The sequence below is a fragment of the Pleurodeles waltl genome, chromosome 2_2 (assembly GCF_031143425.1).
Source record: "Pleurodeles waltl isolate 20211129_DDA chromosome 2_2, aPleWal1.hap1.20221129, whole genome shotgun sequence".
Taxonomy (NCBI): Eukaryota; Metazoa; Chordata; class Amphibia; order Caudata; family Salamandridae; genus Pleurodeles; species Pleurodeles waltl.
Window position 1 is genome coordinate 209,156,997 of NC_090439.1, and position 19,644 is coordinate 209,176,640.

Sequence of the window (19,644 nt, forward strand, 5' to 3'; positions counted from 1 at the left end):
GACTGACAGATGAACAGAACAGTGGATGAAATGACTGTCCCAAACCCATCTATCAAAGTATACATACAAGTGTTATTACGTTTTAATTACATGAGGCTGGCCATACAATTAAAAATGTTTGTAGGTCAAAAAGGTTCCTCAAAGAGAGGAACTATTTTAACTTTGAAACCTTTTTCAGAAAACCACTGAAACTATTAATGATTTTGTCATGCTTGAAAGCACAAACATTTTTTTATCAAGACTGTACACATCTCCAACTCCCATCAGAAAATATTTGTGTAAAACTTTGACAATGCAGCGAACATGAAAATTGTATTTGTTGTTAGCGTGTGATTTCTGGAATTAAGAAGCAGCATTTCTAGCACTGTACCTTAGTTACAATCCAGGGGAGAAAAACAATTACACAATAAATAATAGTAATGGATAAGGGAAAAAATAAACAATGTGAAGGATCAGTGGTGGTGTGGAGGACGAAAAAGCATACATCACACAATCAAATGTATTGCTTTTGCAATTACTAACCAAAGATCAAGTTATTTGTTAAATAAATAAAAAAAACATTACACTTTGACACAATATGTAATGCAAAGTGAGAATGTATTCAGGTTCATTGCTTACCTTCTCAGCATCTTGCTCAAAAAGTCTGAGCTGGAAACATTGGTCTAGTTTCAACTTTCGCATTTGCCACATCTGATGCAGATGCTGTCGAGTGGAGTGCAGCCTGTCCAACATAGCGGAAACCTTGGGCAAGAGGTTCTGTAAGTCAGCATTTCCAGTTCCAGAATTCTTTTTGGGAAAACTTTCACTGCTCTGTATTCGCTGCAATAGCTTCTGACCTTCTAAGTCAAGATCCTCAATAGGAGCTTTAATTACCTTCTTCTTGAGCTGCGAGTGTTCCTCAATCATATTCCGTGCCCCTTCAAGGTCCTGAGGTAACTCCTTCTTTGCAAGGATCTCTTGCAAGTCCTCCAGTCTGGACAACATGTCGGTTGCATTGCTTATAAAGTCCTCAAAGGCTACTCTGATTTCAATCCATTCCTCGTGGTCGTACTCCAAACTTCCTTCAAACTCAGGAGTAAGCTGAGAAGGGTCAACTACTTTGGCAAGGCCTTCTAAAGACACCATGGTGGTCTGCAAACGAGAATGTTAACATTATATGTTAATGTAGTATGTTTCCATGATGAGTGCAAAATGTCAAGTAAAAAAAAATACCACCTTTCCCCTTGAGTGTATGAAATGCTCATTAAGAAACAGTGCATTGCTGCTACTGCCAACTTACTTAAAAGAACAGCTAATTATTTCGCTGTTCAATAACCAAAATGTTCATGCTGAGACTAATTGCCACATTTTTGTACGAATAATGGTGGAAAACTAGTGAAAAACTGAAGTTAAAAAGGACCATTGAAAATGTATGTTTTACAAGTCACCAGCACCTTACAAAATTCCCAGTCACTTGAAAGAAGCACAATTCACGGGAATCAAAATGTGAGAAGCTGCAAAAACAAAACTAGTGGTGATGGTGGGCAAACATTTAGGAAAGTAAAATTATTAATGTGGCTAAATTCAGATGCATCCACATTTGGAGTGTGTGCATTTATATCGTGGGAAAACTATGCTGAAATAGAGTTTAGATCTGCTGAGAACTAGTTTGTTTTGCCCAATCAAGAAGGATGAATTTAAAAACAGGTTTGTTTAATTTTGTAAGAAAAAAAAGGAAAACATTTTTAAAATGATAGATAAAATTCAGGACCCAACCATTACATGGTGGAATAATGCACAGTATGACAATCTAGATGCTGAAAAAACAAGTAAATCGTGTTCAAACTGTTAAACATCAAGTTTAATACCCGTACTTTGAAAAATATTGTTGTCATCGTTTGGGTAATTGTGGAACAATTAAACATCTATTGGACACAATGCAATAATTATCATGCTCTCAATTTTCTATTCAACAGAGAAGAGCCAAAACTAAGTTGTAAGCTTAAAAAAACAACAACAACAAAACTTACCTTGGCATGTACATCAGAGGGTGCTGTCGGTAATTAACGCAATGGCATGAAAAGAAAACCAGAAAACCTATAGGTTGAAAGTAATATTGAAAATGTATACCAAGCAGTAGATAGTAAGCTGGGCACAGTGTTTCAATGGTAGTGGGTTTGGGGGGTGGGTTACTAATAAGTTACTGGACTGAAAACTCGAGATGGCACAAGGGTCCTTAAATCCTCCAGAATTAAAATATAACACATGCACTTTCCTGGGAGAGACCAGCTTTTTCCCAATACTTTTTGTAACCAACAACCAACCAACAAAAGACCAGGACAAATCTGCCAAGTTAATCCAAAAAAGGTGAGATGCAGGTTGGACAAAGATAGAGGTTGTTCACTTGGAGCTTTTCCATAGCAGCAAATCCATTTCAGCTGGGCATCAGGGAGAAGATATTCAGCCTTGTGGAGCCCTCTTTGACTACAGTTTTCAGCCTTGCCCTTCTAGAGGAAACAGAGCTCCAAAATATTGACTAAAATCGAAGGTAGAAATCTTTAGTGGGCAAGGGGCCAAAATTATCTGTCTGACAATGGATCTTCCTGGGGTGAACATTTTCAATTTCTCCCAATCAGAGCTTTACTGGCAAAAGTCAAGGGTTTCACTGAAACATCGACTGATGGCTATCAAATGCAGTGGAATTCATCTCTGAAACAGTCTGCTGCCTTGTCCATTGACTATTTTTGACTTTCATTTCAGAGAAGTTAACAAGTCTGACAGGGACAAACCTGAATTCTGTATCTGACCCATGCACATTTTGCATTTTTGTGAGTGACAAATAGGTCTAATTGAACGAACCACCAGTACTTTCACCAGAAAGTAGGGGAGTAGGACTTGTGGATGGAGCTCCCACTCGTGGACTTGTTGATGCACCCTGCTGAGCAGGTCTGCAAATTCTTTATCCCCTCCCGGGAAGTACTCAGCAAGGAGGTGTATCTGTTGGTGAACTGCCTTATTCAAAATATTTTGTGCCAGTGCTGACAGGTGTGGCAAGTGAGTGACACTACTTCTGCAAATAATACATTTAAATCATGTTTTTCATGAGTACCACTTCACCCCAAATGTTTTGAAAGAAAGCTGTCACTGCTAAGTGGTTGGCAAGAAGCTCTAGGTAGTTCATGTGAAACCTTGTTGCTGAGTTTTCCATAGATCCTCAACTGTCATGGTGTGGAGATGCATCCCCAGCACCCAGAAAGAAAGGTGTCTGTGGTGATAATCACTTGTGGAATTGGGTATGCAAGGGGCCTGCCATACAGCAAATCTTTGCATTTCCTCCACTGCAGGATGAAAGAAGTACTGCCCCTTCCCAGCACTAGATCTTAAAGATTACTTTCTGTTTGTGATTATTGTTTCACAAGACAATCCTGCAATGGGCGCAAGAGCAATCTGACATGGGGAAATATAGCTATTCAAGAAGTCATCATTCCTAAGAGATACCTCACTGTTCAGACTGGAAGAAGATTATTTGGCTGAAAAGAGGTACTATCTCCAGGAAAGTTATCACTCTTTACTGATTGGTTTAAGCCTCACCAGTGACAGAGTTTAGACTTGACACTAGGAAAAGCTGAACTTGTAGGGGCTGGAGGTGTGACTTGGTGGCATTTATTGTAAATCCCAACCTCAGGAGGAAGGAGATGCAGTTTGAGTGTGTGCTAGACACTGCCTGTGCTCTTATCAGCCAGTCGTCTAGATAAGGGATGACATGTATGCCTCCTTTCTTGAGACAGGTTCTACAACTGCTAGGCATTTTGTGAACACCCATGAAGCGGTGGTAACATAGCACCTTAAACTGGTAGTGTTGTCCACTTACCGCGAAGTGGAGGTAGCACTGATGAGCTGGGTATTTAAAAGTAGGCATACTTCAGATCCATAGTAGTCAAGAAGTTGCCATGCTGCAGCACCAGATAACATCTTGACAAGTGGCCATATAAAAATGTTTTGTTAATATACATCTGTTGAGGGCACTGGGATCAACAATTGGTCCTAAAATAGCTGTCCTTTTGGGAGATTAGAACATACACAGAGCAAACCCCCTTTGCCCTGGTGGTGGTAGGGCATCAGCTCTATGGCCCCTTTGACCTACAGCGCGTGTTTCTTCGCTTGGAGAAGCTCAAGGTGCTCTGCACTTAGGATGTGAAAGGGGTGGAAAGTTTGGTCGGGTTGTAAGACATTCTAGGCAATACTCCTGTTCTATATTGTATAGAATCCAGTAATATCTTTCCAATGGCAAAGAAACCATTGTAGTCTTCCCCTAACAGGTGTAGTATGGTCAGTTGGAATGCATTGAAAGTCAATGCTTTGTGGCATGGTGCACGTCTACCTCTGCTTCTGTTTGGAGTTACCCCTGTAAGAACAACGTGTATCCGCTGCCTGCTTGTGGATTAAAGGAAAGGTACTGGCATTGATATGACTGTTACTGTTCTGGGGAGTTGGTCTTTGTTGCACTCCTGTACTGTTGCCTCTGAAAGGTGCCCCTGGAAGGTGGTGTCTTTGGAGCCCCCATATTTTTGGATATGCCAGTATCTTTCTAGATCTTTTTAAGCATTTGGTCTTCTTGTGGACCAAAAAGGCTCTCCCAGTCCAATGGTAGACCATAGAGGTGCTGTTGCTTCTCTGGTTTGAAGCCGGAGATACATAATCACAAAAGCCTCCGTAGGAAGATTGAGGTGTAAACCTCACTAGATAATTATCAGCAGCATCCAGGGCGCACCTTATGGTGGCAATGGAAGAAAAATGTTACTTACCGGTAGACATCTGTTCGTGGCATGTAGTGCTGTAGTTTCACATGATGTGCATTATCCTGCTATCTAGTGTTGGGCTAGGGGTACTGCAACTTGTTTTTCTTCTTGAATGTTTTTCGAGTCACGGGCTCCGTGCTAATGCGCATGGGCAATGAGTTCTTTGTTAGATTGTTTTGCCGCAGGCGGGTGAGAGATATTGTGTAGAGAAGAGTACATCCATGCGAGAATAAGGAAATATATACAACTATACAAGTACAAACTAACAGAAACTGTCACAGGCTTCCGGGGAGGAGGGAGGGCACATGTGAATCTACAGCACTACATGCCATGAACAGATGTCTACTGGTATGTAACATTTCCCATTTGATGGCTGTAGATACCCATGCTGTGCATAGACTGTAAAGCAGTCCTCCCAAATAAATGCGGTGGCTAGCCTGTGGGAGTTGCAGTTGGCTGAAAGTGTTTTTAGGCTAGCCCGTCCTACATTGGCTTGCTGACAAGCCTGAACATCTACGCAGTAATGTTTTGTAAATGTGTGTGGCGTAGACCAATTAGCTGCTTTGCAAATGCCAGCTAAGGGGATATTCCCTAAGAATGCCATTGTGGCACCTTTCGGGGAATGAGCTTTAGGAATAAATGTTAACTGTCTATTTGCTTAAGCGTAACATATTTGTGTACACTTTGCAATCCATCTAGCTATGCTATTTTTTGTAATAGGATTTCCTTTATGAGGTACTGAAAAAGCCACAAAAAGCTGTTCCGTTTTTCTGAACTCTTTAGTTCTGTCAATATAATAATACATGCGAGCTCTTTTAACATCTGTGTGGAGTGCTCTTTCTGCCACAGAGTCTGGTTGTGGAAAGAAAATGGGTAACTCAATAGTTTGATTAAATGTGGAATTGTGACACAACTTTGGGTAGAAACTTAGGGTTTGTAAGCAGAACTAGTTTATCCTTATGTATCTGAAACAATGGCCCCTCTAATATTAAGGCATGTAGCTTACTAACACATCTTAGGGATGTAAAAGCAACTAAGAAAACCACTTTGTAACAAAGAAATTGTATAGGGCATGAGTGAAGAGGCTCAAATGGAGGGCCCATGAGCCTAGTGAGCACAATATTAAGATTCCAGGAAGGCACTTCGGGTAGCTTTGGTGGGATTACTCTTAACTCCTTCCATAAAAACTTTAATGACTGGTATTTTGAATAATGAAGTATGTTGTCTGTTTTGTAAATATGCTGCAATTGTGGCTAGGTGTAGTCGTATTGATGTGCAAGCAAGATTTGCTTTTTGCAGGTGAAGCAAATAACAGAACGTCTTGCACTGATGGTGTTAATGGATCAATGTGTTTAGAGTGAGAGTAATAGACAAAACGTATCCGTTTTGCTGCAAAGCAGGCTCTAGTTGTTGGCCTACGTGCCAGTTTTAAAATAGCCATACACTCTGCAGGTAACTGAAGGTAACCAAACTCTAGGACTTCAGGAGGCATATTTTAAGGTTGGGTTAACTGGAATCTGGGTGCCTTATTTGATGGAGATTTTGTGTGAGAGGATCCAGTCTGTTGGGGAGTTTCTCACGAGGTACTGGGGAGAGAATCAGCTGAGTTGTAAACCACGGCTGGCAAGCCCACGTGGGTGCTACTAGGATAATTTTGAGAGAAGTTTGAGTTTTTTCACAACAAATGGAATGAGTGGGAGAGGTGGAAAAGCGTAAGCAAATATCCCTGACCAGTTGATCCATAGGGTATTGGGGTGTGGGTACCTGTATGCAAAGTTTGGGAATTTTGAGTTTTCTGCTGTGGCAAATAGATCTATTTGAGGTGTTCCCCACTTTTAGAAGTACTTTTGAAGGACTACTGGGTGGAGTTCCCATTCGTGGACTTGTTGATTTGTCCTGCTCAGCAGGTCTGCAAAGACGTTGTTTGTGCCTGGGAGATATTCTGCCATAAGATGAATGTGGTGATGTTGAGCCCACCTCCAGATGGTTTGTGCTAGCTGAGACAACTGGAGAGAATGTGTCCCCCTCTGTTTTTGTAAATAATACATTGCTGTCATGTTGTCTGTGTGGATCAAGACAGATGTGTGCATTTAGTGAGGCATAAAAGCCTTTAGGGTTAGAAAGGCTGCCTGAAGGTCCAAAACCCTGATGTGCATGGTCTGGTGAGTGGGGTCCCAGGATACCTGCACTGCGAGATTGAGATGAGCTCCCCCATCCTGTAAGGGAAGCATCTGAGGTCAGAATTATTTGGGGAACTGGGTCTTGAAAAGTCCGTCCTTTAAGCAGGTCGGTGGGATTCCACCATAGGAGACAGACTGGATGATCTACCAACACTAGATCCTGAAGATGACACTGAGTTTGCAACCATTGGCTAGAGAGACATTGTTGTAGGGGACGCATATGAAGTCTGGCATGAGGTACCATAGCAATGCAGGATGACATCATTCCTAGAAGTCACATCAATGTTTTGACTGTGTACATTTGATCAAGGTGTACTGAAGAGATTATTTATCAAAAACTGTGAACACGTGCTGGATTGGGGTAAGCAAAGCCCAACTGTGTATTGAGTATAGCTCCCAGATACGGTTGAATCTGTAGAGGCTGTATGTTTTTTAAAGTTTATTGTAAGCCCTAATTTCTGGAGAAGGTTTATTGTGATTTGAGTGCGAGTCTGACACTGACTTAAAGTGTTGGCTTTCATCAGCCAATTGTCCAAGTAAGGGAATACATGTATTTGTTGTCTTGTTGGATGTGCTGCAACTCCTGCTAGACACTTGGTGAATACTCAAAGCGGTTCTGACCCCGAAAGGTAGAACTCTGAACTGATGTTGTCCTGCCACTACAAACCTTAGATATTATTGGTGTGCAGGATGAATTGGAATTGAAAGTAGGTGTCTTTCAGATCTAAAGCGGTCATGAAGTTGCCTTTTTGCAGTAACGGAATCACATCCTGAAGTGTGCCCATGTGAAACTTTTCGGAGATAATATATTGATTTAGGGGTCTGAGATCTGAGTGCTCTCCTTTTTGGGAATTAGGAAGTAGGGTGAGTACACTTCTGTTCCTTGGTATTGTATAGGAACTTTTTTATGGCTTGTTTTGACAGTAGGGATTGAACCTCTTTGTTTAAAAGTTCAAGATGGTCTGCTAACATTTGTGTTTGCGAGGTGGAATGTTTGGAGATGCTGATGTCAGCTCTAGACAATAACCATGTTGGATAATGGATAGTACCCATAGGTCTGAGGTTTTGTCAGTCCACTGTTGGTGGCAAAATTGAAGACACTCCCCCCTACTGGAGTGGAATGCGGAGGGGGAATGTGGAGGTAGTCAATGTTTGGTTATGGAGGGTGAAACACAAGTGTTGGTGTTTTTTCCCCTTGCCTTGCAGTGGTTTCCTCTATATGTTCCTCTGAAAAATCCTCTGGAGTAGGTGTATGAGGTTTGATACTGCTGCAAAGTTAAGTGATCATAGGAAATGGTTGGTTTATACCCACCCCTGTATTATGGTATGCAAAAAAAAAACTCTGTTTTGTAAGGCATCCATCACTTTAGCAGTGTCTGTGTCTTTTTAAAAAGAATTCTAGGGTGGAGTCAACCTGGGACCAAAATAGGTACTCTGCATCAAAGGGCAGGTTGATGACAGCCTGTTGGAGTTATGGTTTGAAACCAGAGCATCTTAACCAAGCATGTGTCCTAAGGAGTATACTGGTATTGACTCCTCGTGCAGCTGTATCAGACGCATCTAATGCAAATATATAATTGAATTATTCGCAATTGTCTGCCCTTCAGAGACAATTTGCTGTGCACGTTTAGGATATTCTTTTGGGAGGTGCTGAAGGATGTCTTCTATTTCGTCCCAGTGGGCTCTATCATGTCTAGCAAGTAGTGCCTGGGAGTTAGCAATACGCCAATGACTGCCCATGTGCGCAGCAACCCTTTTTCCCGCTGCATCAAGTTTTTTTTTTTTTTTTTTCCTTGGGAGGAGGAGAATCTCCAGCTGCCTGGCTATTTACTCTTTTCCTGGCAGTGGTGATAACAATGGAATCTGGTGGCACTTGGGTCCGGATGTATATTGGATCAGATGGGGCAGCCTTATATTTTTGTTAATCAACCAGTGGTGTGATTATACGGGAGCAAACAAGTTCTTTGAAAACATCTTGGACATGTCTAAGCATTCCTGGCAAAATAGAGAGGAACTGTATGTCCTTGTGTGTTGAAATGAGTGTATCAAATAAAAACACTTCCTCTATTTGTTCTTTATGTAATTGCACATTGTGATATGCAGCAGTCCTCGCTATTACTTGCTGATAGCCAGTAGTGTCTTTTGGAGGTGAGGGGTGGGCAGGATAGAGATCTGTATCCATAATCTGGTCCGTATCATAAGAGTCCCAGGGGTCAGGGTCTTGTGGAGTATCCTCTAGTTCTTCCCTACCAAATACAGGTGAACCCTGTGGTGTGTAATCCCCACGCACTTGAGCTAGGTGAATGAGGTGGAGGAGAGAGAGGAGGTAGTGATGGAGGAGGAGGCAGCAGCTCTTGTAAAGGAATGACTGGTGCAGTAGTAGAACCTGTTTCCGTATGCGTTTTATTTTTTGGTGGAGGTGAGGTATTGAGAACTTCCTGAAAAGACCAATTCTTCTTTCAATATGTATCTTCTGCTGCTTAGTATCCATAATCTCTAGAATTGGTTAAATCAGAGACACCGAAGCAAAAGAACGAGCAGAGTCGGCTGTTTTTGGCACTGAAATGTTGTGTAGAACCTTGGACCCCGAAGGGGCAGATGATGTACTTTCACTTGTTGCCGAAGTTGATCGCATCAAAATAATAGATGCCAAAGTTTTTGGTTCCGAACTCTTGGACTGTCTTGGTTGGACCGAAGGAATAGAGGCCAATTGTGAGGCCTGAACTTCAGTGTTTCTGAATTTTGGAGCCGAGCCTGAGGACAGGGCAGTCAAATCAAGTTTCCATTGCCTACAGTAGGCCTGAAGGAAGTGGTGGTCTGCTGACCTAGTTTGGGAGTCTTTTAATTGTCTTTATGGAAGGAGGAGGTGCAGGTTTCTTATGCATGATTTGTGCCAAAGTGATGTCCTGGCTCTTGATGTCGGATTGCACGTCGGAATTTGTGTCTTCAACCAAGAATGTCCCTTGTTGCTCCAGCTCCTCTTGTGCATGTTCATCTGCGAAAATATCCGGGGTGCTGTCCTGCATAGAGTGTGCCATTTCCTGCCTGCGAGCTCTACGGTCTCTGTGTGTTTTCTTGGACTGAAACAATCAACACATCGCAGGCGGCCTAGTTTTGTTCTGGAGAAAGGCAGAGGTGAGACACTTGCTGGTGATCCATGTGTGGAAATTTGGCATGGCACCAGGACAAAATCTAAACAGCGTCTGTTCCACTCCAATGGGGTGTCATATTCTTCTGTGCCATGTGGAAATAGGCCTGGGGCTGGGGGCTGCGTGCCCCAAAGGGTTTTAAATTCAAGCAGAGTGAATATATATTATGATTAAGAAAATGCAATCAAAATACAATGCAGTCGATGGAAAGTAAAGACGGAAAGAGAATCTCAAACAGGACCGCATCAATGCACAGTGAGCAGAAACACTTCCGAAACTGATGGTAGAGAAAAAACAATCAAACAAAGAGCTCGATGCCCATGTGCAGTACCACCAAGAAGGAGGAGCCACACGATCCAGTGACTTGAAAAACCTTCTTGAAGAAAAACAAGTTGCAGCACTCCGAGGCCAACACTAGATGTCAGGATAACGCACAGCATGTGTATCTACAGCCACACATACCATCAAACGTTACTTTATCCTCTGATTCAATTTCCTCCCCTCTCTTTCTAAATTGTCCTGGGAGGTGCTACAGCATTCTCTCTATCTCCTCTTATTGGGCCCTGTCATATAACAAGAGTTGACCCACAGAGTTAGTGATGCGCCAGTGCGTAGCAGCACACAAAGAGACCCTTTTGCCTGTGGCATCAAGTCTCTTACTCAAATCTGATGGAGGAGCATCCTCTATGGCTTCAGCAGAGGCCAGTTTACGGGCAGTGTGCACCACCAAGGAGTCTGGCGGGAAGTGACCTCATGTAAATAGGGTCTCAGGTAGAAGGCTTATATTTGTTCTCTACTCTTAATCTGGGGGGTGAATATGAGCATCTCCTGCAGCACTCAGACCTGTGCAGTTTTTCCAGGAAGAAGCCTTAATCCTTGGGAATGGAATGCATGCCCGCTTTATGACAGAGTGCAGCCCTTTAAATGACAGATCTTCTGCTGGCTGAGAATAAAAGTTGTGCCACAGTCCTTATGAGGAGTGTACGAGCTGGGGCTGTCTGTGTCTAAGTAAGACTATGGGGACCCCGGTGGGGAGTATGAGGGGGTGATGGTTATGTCACTCCCAGTGGAGGTTTTGGTGGGGAAGCAGGTGCTTGGTGGCTAGTGGTTGCATCTCTAAACCGCTTAAGTTGTAGTGGAGCATCTGACCGGGTGTTTTTGTGGACTCCTTATCTAAAGTTAATCTCCTTTTCTTTGTCATGGATACCAATGCCTTAGGGTGTTTAGAACACATTTTTCAAGTTTGGGTGAATGGTAATTCAACATTTATATTTTGCTACAATCTTGTGAGGATTGGCTTTTAATATCCCTTGGTATTAACAGTGGAGGGCGGTTTTAAGGTTAGTGGCATTTTGGGTGTGACTGAGTCTTCGAAGTGGGCTTCAGAGCCAGGTTTGGGGCAAGTGCCTTTTTCAGGTCTGAGAGGTGAGCTGGAGCCTACAAGTTTTTTGGCTTTGACTGGTGTGTGTTTGATGAAGCCAGAGGAAGGATGGGGGGGTCTAGGCTTTTGTTGGAGTACCTCTTTGGGTCTGGTGTCCCGCTTCAGTGTCAATGGGAGCCCAAAGCCTGGGGACACCCTAGAGGCAGCAGATACTTTTGTGCTGAGCTGGATGCCATTACTCTGGAGAGGCAGTGCTCTGACTTGGTGTGTACCAGTTTGTGAGCTTTACGCTGTCAAGGTTCGTTCATACTCATGACCCTTGGTGTGGATTTTGTTCTAGGTCCTGTGGTAGAGGGGAAGGGAACAGCTTCTTGTTCGAGATCTTCTGGTTCTGAGCTGTCAGACTGTATCACCTCTGGGCTATTATGCAGGTAGACCCTGAGACTATGTCTTCCTGTTGCTCTTTCTCGGCGTCACCAAAAATATCGGGTGTGGTGTTGATGGACTGGCACTGCACTGTGAAGTGTGCTTTTATTGATCTCTACGCTGCCTAAACCTCTTTATAGAGTGTAACACCAAGAAAAAGGCACAATATGTGTCGCTATGATCAGGGGAGAAGCACAAACTGCAGACAGCATGAGTGACGGTCAAGGAATACTACAAGTCACGATGGGGGCACATCAACCTTTGTAGCTCTCCAAAGCTGATGTTAAGGGAGGAGACAGCCTTATGGGATGTCGACACCCCGACAACCAGGGAAATCGGTGTTGAATGAACCAGTGTTGTTTTGGAATTTCCATTATGGATCAGCAATGAAAATGTTTCTTTCTGTCACGGGGATCGAAGGAGCCTGAAGAGTGAACATCTAGCATGAGGGCCACTTCGGTAAGCATCCAAACCTGATGGCAGAGCAATGGAGTAAGTGTCAATGCCCATTTCTTACTAAGGGAGATGTTACAGGAGACCTTGTGCCTCAAAGACCCTTCTTCAAACAAAAACAACTTGCAACTTCGAGCTCAACACTAGATGGCAGTAGTACACAGAGCCTTTGTATCTACAGCCACACATGCTCCTAACATTTTCCATACTGAGCCTTCTGAGGATCATGAGGACTGTCTGGAATGGCAAAGAGTGCTATAAAAACTCTGTAATAAATACACTTTGAATTTATCAAATAGCCAATATAGGGTACAGTTCAATACTTGAACATCCTCCTTCAGTACATATTTCATCCTGAGAGGACGTCCCCTGGAACATCAATTGGTACCAAAGTACACTTTAAAGCCATTGTCAGAAAGGATCTCATCACCAGGCCTAACAATCAATCTGTTACGGATTGACTCTGCCCAGCCATGAAGGTGCATAGCAGCTGCCAAAAACCCCTGAGTTGCATGTGGGGCGTTGAAGCTGGAAATACTGTTCATTATTTCAATGCAACAATATATTAGATACTTATGCAATGCTGTGGTCTGTGGGTTGGGGCCCTCAATCCCATTTCATAACAATATGTATCATCGTCAACTGCAAGGCCAAGGCTGTAAGCCTACAAGCAAGCTTTAGGATATAGCTAGTACCCCAGGTGTGCAATCAATGGGTCCAGTATTATATGTAGCTCAGTCAGCACTGACAAATCTTTAAATACCTGTGCGCTTTACTGCATTACACAGGGGCATCTCCATGTCAGATGAAGACAATCGGCCTAAGGGAGCCCACAGAGTCAGCAGTCCATTTTTTCATCTTCACATAGTCGCAGAGTCCTGAGGCTAGCTGGTGTTTAATAACAAATGTAGACATTTGTAATGAATTGCTTTGTGTCTGCCATTTTAATAGAAACTTTCGGATACCGCTGACAACATCTCTACTGTGCTTAGTTACCTGCTTGCACAGATCCTCCTCTTACTTCTCTGACTTTGTAAGTGGTCTCGGGTTTACCCTATAGTAAATTTAGGAAATTAATTGTTTATCCCGGGTGCAAGAATAAGATGTGACAGTTCAAGGATTCTTTACAGCTGTCACATCATTTTCAATCTATGGTAAAGGAAAAAAATCTAGTGGGGATCACCCATGTGGCTCCATAGGTTCTTCTAGTGCCATAACTTCCCCAGTTAAGTGAGCATTTTGTTTTCAAGTTGAAGAACAGCCTTCAGTTGTGCTGTAAAGGGCATTAATTGGTTGTCAATAAGGGTAAGGTGGCGAGTACAGTTGGTAATTGCCAGAGTATATGTAATTTTATTAATATTTTATTGTCGTATTCATCAGCAACTGGGATCTCTAAGAGTCACAATTGGTAGGATGTCTACCTGGCTTCAGCAAAGTAATAACTAGGTCTTTTCGCAGGATGCTAGTGCAAATGTGGCGCATATTTCTTATAAAATTTAACTGTTAGCCCTTCACTACCAGTGGCCTTGATGTTGGGCATGCTAAGGATTGTATTTATGATTTTCAGCACTGTGATGGGCTAAGCTGGGTATTCCTGAAGGCCATTTGTGAGCCACGTTCATGCCTCTTTGCAGAAGAAGTCATCAACTTTTGTGATAAAGGTTTCTTTTTCCGATATATAAAGAGTCCTGTAGAACTGTGTAAAAGTTTTCAGTTTAACACCTGAATATGAGCTAGTGCTGGGCCCTGCGGTATGATTTTTAGTTACTCCTGATGCACTTCATAGACTGCGGATCAGCGGAACCAATGATGTACCAAGGCATTCAGCCTTCCCATATCGATGAGCAGTATAATATTTGCCTATAATGTGTATCTCTGTTCACTTCAGCATTGTGTTTGCAAACAGTGTGCATTAGCACAGTACCCAAAGGAGTGCTAGAGCTCTCCTTGCCCCCTGTGTGAGACTCCAAGCTCTGGATTTTCTACACAAATGCAGCCAACCTGGCCTGCATTGATTTAAGGCTGTACAAGGAGATACAAATTGCCCCTAGTGTAAGCCTATTAGGCCTCCAAAACTAATCCACGGCTAGGAAGTGATGCACTGTCTATTTTAAAACAGTCAATAATAGAGAGACTCCTGTGCATTATCTTGTGCGGCGTGTACGTAAAAATACTTGAAGGGATCGCTTAAAATCAACCCTCATTGATAATATGTCTGGTGCTGCTGAAAGTGGTATCACTGAAGAGGTAGCCACCTTTGAATAATTTTTAACCAGTGCGTCAAGACACAAAGGAGTAAATGCATATAGATTTAAGGGACACACGGGACTGGACAACTGTGCCTGTCTTGACCCCTTGAAGTGATCAATCTATGTGATTACTGTATACTGTCTATGGTATAGTTTGGGGTTATATAATTTTGTATATAGATTTCTAACTCATGAGCCTGCAAACCAGGTTAAAAAAAAAAAGCCAGTCACTGATTTACTTTTTAAATTGAGTTAGGACTTAAATAGCCACCTGTAAAAACAAAATTATGTAGCCGCTCAACTGTCATTAGACTTGAGTTGCGATGTCACAAGGCCTGCTGCTTGATCCAGCAGCCAACGTGAAAGGCAGATCAAAGAGCATTATTACATCCACAGTTTAAAAACTGATAACTGTCTTTTCCTGTTTATCTAAAATTAATAGCGGTCAGCAGAAAAGAGATATTTGTGGCTAATTCTCACTATATGGTTCTAGGTAGTGAGTTACAGAATTGTGTTAATCTAACTTATGTTAAAGTTGTTAGACTGACATTAATATCTTTTGTGCAACAAATTAATAACTGCATCTTGGTATGTTCTTTCTTGTACTGTAGACTTTGCATTTATTCTTCATGTCTGCAGCCAGATTATCTCTTTTATATGAAAGAGCAAGTCACCAAGAACTTAAGCTGCTTGTTTGAATGGTGCCACCATAAATAAGAAACCAGTACTACCATCAACTACCACCGCCAACCACAGCCTCCACCATCAACTACCACCACAACCACCACCCACCCCATCGCCCCCCCATCCTTTCATGGGGTGGTGGGTAAGTTGCAAGTGAAACCAGAAGAGCTTCAAGCTGCAAAGCCGTTATTACAGATAAGTAAATAAGTAAACGCAGTGGGAAAACTCTTCTAGATTCACATGCTGAGCGCAGATTATGTAGCAGTAACACCTCCTTTGTGATGAAGGTTTAGATGAGAGAGGGGGAGCTTACATGTCTCAGTATGGATTACATCACAGTAACCTCTTTGTGGAATTCTTTATTGACAATAGTGATTTGCGAAGGTGTGCTTGGAGGTCCTTGTAGCCACCCCATAGATATATTGCATAGAGATGTTGGCGAGAAATGCTAGTGTGGTCCGTTTTCTTGGATGAATTGGCTTATGGTTACAGTGTCTTTTTGGCTCATAAGCAGCACAGTTCTATGTTCTGTATTATCCACTTGTAAAAGTTTCTATGTTCTGTATTATCCAAACCTGTGTGGTCTTCTTAAGGTCATGTGTAGCCTGCTTGTAATACATAACTGCTTTCTCACATCTACAGTATTTAAGGCTCTCTCTGTTGAATTTGAGAGCTTTTGGAAAAAGCTTATATTGTTATGCATTGGTTGATATGTAAACGTGACGCTATCTCAGATAAGAATTTTTGATGTGTTCTTCTGATTACCTTATCCTTGCATATGGTTATGCATAGTTTTTGTACTATGAATGCCTGACATTCACCCATCCTTCTTAATGATGTGACTGCCAATACAACTGCTGTCGTTAGTGTGATATGTTTAAGTAAGGCCTTGTACGTATGTTCAAACAGTGTTTTCATTAGACCTGAGAGCACTAGATTGATGCTTCACTGGGGAGCCGGAACTGAGCCTAAGGGGAAGAGTGTTTTGTTTGTCCTTTCATGTATCTTTAGACTTGTGGGACTGTAAAAACTTGTATAGCATGTAGTTCTCTTAGATAAGCCTCAATAACTCTCAAGCATACCTTAACAAATCACAGCCAGTTTAATCAGTTAGATGAGTGAGGCACCAAACTATGACTGTGTTCTGGATTACGTGTTCTTGAACTTTGCGATCTTGGCCGAATATCTGATACCTAGTTAACTTTAGGGCCCAGCACTTTCTAGTGGATAGTCTATGTCCTACCCAAGTCATCAGCAGTTGTTCCCCTGGGCTTGGATATAATGTTTCCCTCCCTGTGCTGGGAGAGTATCCCTGAACAGAGGTATTTTTACACACTGTTGCTTTGCGTGATGCATCAGGTGTGGGAACCAGGCCTGTAGAAGCCACTTGTGGGCTATTACAAAAAAACATCACAATGGATGCCCTGAACTTTCCCAGGACTGCTGGAATTAATGGTTCTGGGGGTAAGGCGTATACAAATATCCCACACCAGATTATTGACAGGTCATTCCCAGGAGACCAGTTCGGGTAAAGCCTGGATAGGAAGGAATGGCACTTTGCATGTTCTGCTGTTGCAAAAAGATCTGTTAGTGGAAGTCTCCAGTGGTAGAATATTGTATCTGCTATAGATTGCTTTAGCTGCTATAAGTGCCTGTTATCTGTATCTGCTCAACTCATTCTGTGCGCTGTCTATCCCGGGACATGGTTTGCACCCAGGGAAACATTCCTTGCAATGGCCCATCTGTATATGATTTGCACCAGCTTTGAAAGTGGGTGACAGACAGTTTCCACCCACCCGCTTCTTCAAGCAGAACATTGCAGTTGTTTTGTTGTTAGTATTTGTACTGTCTTGTTTTGACTGCCTCGAAAAGTGCTAGATGTATGATGTGCTGGGTCACTTCCTGAGTACACCAAACATCCCTGATCTTGAAGGTGCACAGGTGTACTCACCAGTTTGTGTGTGATGCATCTGTAGTTATGATGTCCTGCAGGAGGGGTATACTCAAAGGTTTCCCTCCAGCATATTCCCTAACTTCCACCATTTGATCTTCCTGCTGATCTTGTCGATCACAACCACTCAATTTTCCCAATTTCCCATTTTGTGACTGGTGGTTGTGCAACTGCTATTGAATGGGTTGCATGTGTAACCTTGTGTTTGAAATCAAGTGAAAGCAGGAGGCCATCGTCCTCAAGAGTTTAATTACTGTTATCACTGCTAGAGACTGAGAAGTTTGATAAAGGCAAGCCTGGTTGTGCATTGCCTGTTCCCTCCTTCAAGCCGGATAGACCATTGCTATACTGTGTTCAAATCAGCTCCCAGAAAGGTTTTCTTTTTACCTGGCGTGGGAGAGAATTTCCCCCAATTTACTGAAAACCCCAGTTTGTGCAAAAGTGTCACTCCCTTCTGCTGATCACACAGACACGGCTGGAACATACTTCTCATCAGCCAGTTGTCTAGGTAGGGATAGGGATTTATGGTCCATCTCCTCATATGTGCTGCCATCACTGCTGGTGTCTTGCTGGAGACTCTGGGTGCAGACTTCATGTTAAAGGGTAACAACTGGTAATGAACACCCTTCATCACAAACCACAGAAATCTACTGTGTGCAGGGTATATCAGGATTTGGAAGTAGGCACCCTTTAAATCTACAGACGCTAGGTAGTCTCTCTTCTCTAGTAGTTGTATTACCTCTTGCAAAATTATTTGGTATCCTTTTGTTTACTTATGAACCTCAGATATAGAATAGGTTGCATAGTCAGAGTCTACGATCTTGTGTTTGCTTCACATCTTTCTGCAACAGTTCCTGCACATGTGCTTGCAGGATTCCCAACTGTTCTCTTCTAGCCCTGGTGTTTTTGATGATCTTGCAGGAGGTTTATGTGCAAATTCTATTTAATACCCATGCCTTATCAGGTTTAGTATCCATTTGTCACTGATACTAGACTCCCACTTGCTTATCCTTCACCTACAGGTGTTGCGAGTGTTGGGGTGGGAAGTCTGTGATTGAGTCATTTGGATGATCTCGAGGCATCTTTTCTAGTTGGCTCCTCCTGGCTTCCTCTGCCTCAGAAAAATAAAGTCTTCGAATATTGTTGCTCTTGCCAATGAGTATGTTACAGAAATGGACTCACTGCAGGTTGCCTTTGAGTTTGTGGGTTACAAGATAACTTTCCTCGCCCACTCCCTTCAGATGTGATTACTCTCTTGGGGGAGAGTTTGCAGCCTTGCAGGACTCCCATAGCTTTGGCAGTCTCATTTGCCTATTGATAGCCCCCTTTGTGTGATCTGCTTCCGGATCAAACAGGTGGTTCCCCGTGAGGAGGTTGTCATTATCTTCACCTTGACGTCTAGTATGGCACCCGAGATGTGAGGCCACACCTGTATTATTAAGACTGTGCCTGTAGCGAGCTGCCTGATCTAACCCTCTTCTGTTTTTTTCTGCAGTTGGGTCATAAGGACCTCCATGTCATCTCACTGATAGCGTATGTACATACTGAATAAAGCAATGGGAGTTGGCTACATACCAATGGAAGGCAGTCGCTCTTTCCAATTTCCTACCAACCACCTCCAATCTCTTGCTCTGTGTGTCTGTTGGGAGACTGATGGATGCTCTTAACATGACTCTCTTCCTTGGCTTGGACATTTAATGAGTCTGGATCAATACTTGGTTGGATGTATTTAGGATCTTATGATGACAGCTGTACGTTTTCTTAAATGATTGTAGATTACTGCCCTAAATGGAGTAAGATTTGCAAAACACGTTTCTTCCTTTCTTGGTTATACTTGGAAGCAGGAGTAGAAAGTGGTTCTTTCAGTAAACATGGTTCCATTTTTTTTTTTTTAAGAGAAAACAGGTATCCTCCTTTTATACCTTTGTCTAAACCCTGTAGGAGTTCGCTGCCCTTTAACAACCCCAAGATATGTACATATATATCGTCTGTAAGGGGCATCCTCAAATGATATATAGCCACCTCTTCCAGGGAAGAACAAGCTTCAACCTCTTGCCACAATGTCTCTTCCTGTCTGTTGAATCATTTTCTCAGTAAGTAGAGGAAACTGCACTGGGCATCATGCATGAGATGAAAATGGTGTAGGAGAAATACCATTTAACATACCCTGGGCACAGAGATTGATTTTATAATCCAAAACCGCATCAAAGAATCTCAGGGACCCAACCTAGATTAACTACTATTCTCTGATCACTCTGATTACATTGAATCCCCCAGCCCCAAAGACAGTCCTCTAGAGCCTTGAACCAGCGTTGATCTCGGCTACCCTAGAGGTATTCTCAATGTACTTCAAGAAATTCTCTGGGAGCTCTCTCAACACTCCTCCGCCCTAA

At 42.6% G+C, this 19,644-nt stretch overlaps 1 protein-coding gene across 7 annotated transcripts in view; it reads right to left on the reverse strand.

Moving 5' to 3' along the window:
• TRIO (trio Rho guanine nucleotide exchange factor) overlaps positions 1–19,644 on the reverse strand; it is a 3,522,386-nt gene that overhangs the window by 3,300,273 nt on the left and 202,469 nt on the right. For all 7 annotated transcript variants that reach the window (XR_011200906.1, XM_069219639.1, XM_069219640.1 and 4 more), the window contains exon 5: positions 619–1,131. Coding sequence is in view for 6 of the 7 variants with exons in the window: in XM_069219639.1 (XP_069075740.1) it covers positions 619–1,131 (513 nt within the window). In the remaining variant the exon portion in view is untranslated. The remainder of the gene's footprint in view (positions 1–618; positions 1,132–19,644) is intronic.